General features: G+C 43.3%; 1 protein-coding gene across 2 annotated transcripts in view; it reads left to right on the top strand.

Moving 5' to 3' along the window:
• Positions 1-2,269: 2,269 nt before the first annotated feature.
• The window catches only part of LOC119278985, a 7,702-nt gene continuing 4,632 nt past the window's right edge, over positions 2,270-5,339 (top strand). For both annotated transcript variants that reach the window (XM_037560390.1, XM_037560388.1), the window contains exons 1-5: positions 2,270-2,466; positions 2,571-2,661; positions 2,893-3,110; positions 4,462-4,925; positions 5,215-5,307. In XM_037560390.1, coding sequence (XP_037416287.1) covers positions 2,378-2,466; positions 2,571-2,661; positions 2,893-3,110; positions 4,462-4,925; positions 5,215-5,307 — 955 coding nt within the window. In that variant the 5' untranslated portion in view covers positions 2,270-2,377. The remainder of the gene's footprint in view (positions 2,467-2,570; positions 2,662-2,892; positions 3,111-4,461; positions 4,926-5,214; positions 5,308-5,339) is intronic.

The raw sequence follows: 5,339 nt of genomic DNA, 5'->3' as shown, positions 1-5,339 counted from the left end.
CATATGTGGGCAGTTAAAGGGGACAACAATGTTGGAATGTAATATTTGAACTTTTTAAAATTTAAACTACTACTGCATGTGGTTATTTGAACATATTTACTCTATGTATGCGGCTATTTAAATGTCTCTACTCTATGTATGCGCCTACTTGAACATGCAGACTTTCGAAAAAAATAAGGGAGACCAGATGGATACAGGCGGTGTCGGATGGCCGCCTCCCGCATCCGTCTCCGTGGACTAGTCCACCCTATCCGCGGACGAATGCAGAAGAAAATTTAGGGATCGACGTTGGAGATGCCCTAAGCTCATTTTTTTAGGATCCCCGAGGCACTGCCTGACCCAGAGAGAGAGTTAGCAGGAGTAGCAGGGTAAGGGTATCTCCAACAGCAACCCCCAAATTTCCTGCCGCATCCGCCTGCGGATAGGGGAGGACCAGTCCACGGACATGGATGCGGGAGGCCACCATCCAACGTTAACTTGTATATGTACGCCAGTAAATTCAAATTTAAATGTGCTCCGATCCACAAAGCACGACGGATCACACCAGCACCAGGTCGCATGCCCTATCACAACCAAAAAGAGGCAAATATGCTTAGATTTTACATGTCCAAATCCAAAAGAACATCAGTCCGTGCATTTCTGCTCTGCTGGACCGGCAATCCCAGCCGTCTGCTCCTCGATCAAGGTGGTGCCGTCGCTACCGTGTAGGCAGCCTCCGCCTCCGCCACGTCCACATAGTCCGCCGCCGCCAACTCATCTTGCACGATGATTCTTGTGTCGGCATCCAAAGAGTCCACATTCAAGGTCAACATCTTAGCCTCCTCCGCATTTGCGGCGATCTTCACCCTCTTTTCCTCGAGCGCGGCCTTCCTCTCTTCGATCATGGTCCTCCTCTCTTCGAGCTTGATCTTCGTGTCCGTTGCGTCCGTCAACAATTTGATCCTCTCCACCTTCCTCTCCTCCTTGATTCCCGAGCTCTTCACGCATGCCTCCTCCTTCTTCGCCAAGATGTCCTCGAACCTCTCCATCATCTTGGCCGTCGCACCTTCTCGCTTCGACCTCTCCTCCTCCCACTTCTTCCCTCGTAAATTTCTTCTAACCTTCTTTGGCGGTTCTTGGGCTTCTCCTCCTTTGCGGCCTTCGCTTTGACGCATCGAGTTTGCCGCATTGCCGAGCTGATCTTCTGAGCGAGTGTGATGCTCGGATCCTTCGGCACTTTCGCCGGCTCCATCTCCGACAGGTCCATGCGTTGGCGGCGGAAGGAAGGAGAGGGTGGGAGAAAAGAGCGGAGAGTGGTGGGTAATGGAAGAATAGAGTTGGGGGTTTTGGCGCGGAGACAGTGTGGAATGCTACAAAAGTGCGGGCTCCGCTTTCCTTTTGGGTGGGTCAGGGGGCGGAGAGCGACGACTTGCATGTCCGGACTACCCCCCCCCCCCCGGCAGTTTGTCTCCGGTTGTATGGCTTTCATGGTTCGGACTGTTGCGGGAGGTTTGTGGGTCCGCGTTGAAGATGCCCTAAGAGCTGTGGTTGTAACCGAATAAAAAAAGCTCAATCATGTTTTTCCAATATAAAAAAGCTCAATCATTGCCCTGCTACTATGCGCTGCGAAGGCTTCCGCTGCTAATCTGTGCGTGCCGTTTTTCCATGATTTTCTTTCCTATTCCTACAACTTTTCCAATCCTGCGTTTTTCCTTTCCAGCATTCCGAGCAGGCTCCTAGTGGAGATGCTCTTACCACGTGACTAGAATAGTAGTAACCGAGTAGACACGGGAAAACGGGGCACTTCCGCTGCAATGAACAGCAAGCGGACGCGGGACAGCATCATGAGTTCCAATGAACTTCCCGGACCAATGAACTTAGGCCTCTTTTAGTTCATAGGATAGGATTATAGTAGGAATAGGAATTTTGTAGGAAATGAGATGACATGTATCTCAAATCCTATGAGTAGGAATAGGAAACAAGATGTCATTTGGTTGACACCAAAGGAATTTTTTCATTGACTCTAGGCTCATTTTTATTTTCCTATGAAATGTGGAGGATAGGAACCAATCCTATATAGGAATAGAAATCCATTCCTATAAACCAAAGGGCTTTAAAGAAAAAAAATCTATAAGAATCCTATCCTCTAAAATTTCTATGAAGTTCCTCCAAACCAAAGGAGACCTTAGCCGTAGACGTTGAACTAGTTGTTGTGACAGGACGAGCTGGGTAGCCGCGTATGGAACCCACATGTCGTGGGGAAAGTTGGCTGCCCGTGACCTCCCTTGGCTCTTGGGTAAAGGCAAGGGAGGGCTCCCACGACCCCCGCACAGAGCAAGCGAGGAACCTTGCATACAAATCAGCTGAAGAACAGCTTCGTCTTTGGAGGGGAGGCTCCATGGGGAAGAAGAGGAAGCAGGATCCAGGGAGGGACGACTCGAGCTCCTCCGATGCCAAGCGCTGTAGGTTTTGCCACTGCCAGAATGGGTTAGTCAGTGGTTTCTACTCACTCCCTTAGTCCCTTTTACTGTTTTGCTCTCCTTTCTACTCTATTTTCCTCTGATTCCTTCAACATATTCGTGCATTTTTAGGGAGACGAGCAGGCCAAATGACGGCATGCCGCCTCGGGAGGGGCTTGTGGATATCGTTCGCGCCGTTATCGAATTGAAAGAAGTCATGCAGGTATCTTCTCATCTTTCATTCAACGGAAAACTGTGTCTACTTTTTATTTTTCCTACAAAAAATCATGTGTGGAGTCTCTTGCTACTTTGGGCTTTTCTTTACTACCCAGTTGATCAAATAAGGAATCTGAATAGCTAAAGGGTGACTATTTTTTCCCGGGCCCAAATTTCTCTGTACTGCACTCACTTTTCTCTATAATGTTTGATTATAAACTGTGCCACCTTTTCATAGGTTAAATTGAGCACCGAGGAAAAATTCAAGAGCAAAATTAAAAAGCTCAAGGAAAAGAGGAAAAAAGACAAGAAACAACATGAGGAAGATCTCAGAGTACTCAAGGCAGATCTCAGAAAACTCAAGAAAAATCAAAAAGAGCTCAAATTCCAAATCCAAGAAATGCGAAAAGAAGAGTGTGTTGAAGTAAATCATTACAAGGCATCTCCATCTCAGAGGTGAGAAGTTTCTTTATCTGTGACTAGACCAGGATACTAGGACTGGAACATTTTTGAAAAAATAATGTCTTGGAAAAGTGGCTGTTTGGAACTCAGGATGTCCACCGTTTCAGGTAACTTACGGTGTTGAAATGTGGATTTTATTTTATTACGCTCTATCATCATAGGTATCAGAAATATGTGTGTTTTTACATTGGGCGCTATCATCTGTCGAAACTCGCCCACTGATCAATCACATAAAAAATCAGCGAGCATGCGCATACATTACTTTTTATAGCCAAGGGCCCTTATCGTGCCCTTTCTTTCTCCTTATTTTATCTCGATACAACTTTGCACAAACCTACTAGGACTTGGACTTCTATCTCCTTACCGAACACGGACTTGACCTCCTAATACTACCTGGACTCAACCTGTTTGCTTCCTAATCTAACTCAAACATGTAGACACAGCCAAGTGCTACTTGTAGCCAAGCTACTACTACTTGACACACGACATGCAAGTCGCAGTACACCGAACTAGCCAAATCACCGGCCACTTTGATTGTTATTAGCTTAAACCTATTTGCTAGACAAGATTATTGCTAACATCATCATAGGTTTCAGATCGTATACAAGCTTAATATGGATGGTAAATGGACCCCATCTATAAAATTGGAAGATTGAATCCATTTCCAAATCTAAGAAAATAAAATTCGCACTAAACTTCCTCCAGCGAAAATATATCTGTTTACGATTCAAGATTTACCAAGTTAAGGTGCTCAAATATCTGGACACTTCATACTACCTACCATACATGTTGATATTGTAGTACTTTCAATGCTTTATTGTAAGTGATACAAACAATCTAAATGAGCACGTAGAATTTGTACTTCCTTACATCATACTTTCGAACCAAATTATACAAGTTTACCAAGTTCTGTTGTGCAATTCATGGAAATTCAATAATAATTTATACGGTACAATCATATAGTACTAAATATGTAGAAAACAGGGTAAAGTTTGAAATTCTGGACCAAATTCTTTTCTCTGTGTTCATGTTCTTTCTCAAGCCATCAATTATTTTGAGAACTTCTTCAGTCTAATTATCGTACGGCGTAGTCTAAACTGGTACAATAGTGCGACTAACACCCACTTTATGAAGCAGAATGTGTCAGAAGTGAAATAGGGATCCAAATAATGAGTGTTGCCAATAAGATGGGTCTAAGCTACTTTACCACACTTATCTACTTACATATAAAGAGAAACTGTAGTTCGCTAGTTGAGCCACAAGTTTAGCATCAGAAGTTAAGAACAGTTCATTGTTGCTCTCTTCTTTCAGAATTTAACGTATCATCTGTTATCTGCTGGTGCAGATCAAAACTAAGCCAATCAACAAGATTTCGACTAGCAATTGAAAATAGCGTGAAGAGTACAATTTACAAAAACAGAATTGTACAGACTGAGGATGGTGGAGGTCACATAAAAGTTGTCATGTACGATGGTGATGATCCAATTGCGTCTGACCACGATCTTGCTTCAGTAGAAGTTGAGCTAGTTCTCATTGAAGGAGCGTTCGATAAAAATCGAGATTCGTGGTCTAAGGAAGAGTTTAAGGAAAGCATAATACAACCGCAAAAAACAACGGGATTGACAAGTCTAGTGAAAAATGGTACCTTTGATTTGAGTGATGGGAAGCGTGACTATAAAGGTGCCATTATTATGGATAATTCGAAAAAAAAGGAAGTTAAGCTTGGAGTAAGGATCGCAGGGCATACAAAAATAAGAGTTCTTGAAGGAGTATCAAATCCGTTCAAAGTGCAGGAAGGGAAGACAGAAAGTAATGATCCTTCTTTTGAATATTCTATCTTTTCTTTTGCGGGTGATTTTGAATATTCTATCAGTTACTTTAATCGCAGTATTAAAACATGATTCACTTTTTTGTGCATGGGATATGTTACACATTCTACTATCATAAATAGGAGTGTGCTTTACACCACAATTTTCTTTTGTTAATTTATTGTCTCGAAACTCATAAAAGCTCTGATTGAGGGAATGGCGAAGCCTTCTGTCATTGGCTTCATTTATCTTGTTTACACTAATTTAAGGGCAAATTGTTTTCTTTCCAGAGTCAGGTCCAAACAAAAAGGGTAATAAACCTTCTCCTCCTGTTAGAGCGGGAAACTTGGTACAGCCAACCAGCACCAAGGCAACACATCATGGTAAAGGCTACCAAATTATTGTTTATTTCTCT

The sequence above is a fragment of the Triticum dicoccoides genome, chromosome 3B (genome assembly GCF_002162155.2).
Source record: "Triticum dicoccoides isolate Atlit2015 ecotype Zavitan chromosome 3B, WEW_v2.0, whole genome shotgun sequence".
Lineage (NCBI taxonomy): Eukaryota > Viridiplantae > Streptophyta > Magnoliopsida > Poales > Poaceae > Triticum > Triticum dicoccoides.
The sequence above is the reverse complement of the archived record's forward strand: the minus strand, read 5'-3'. Positions and strand labels throughout refer to the sequence as shown.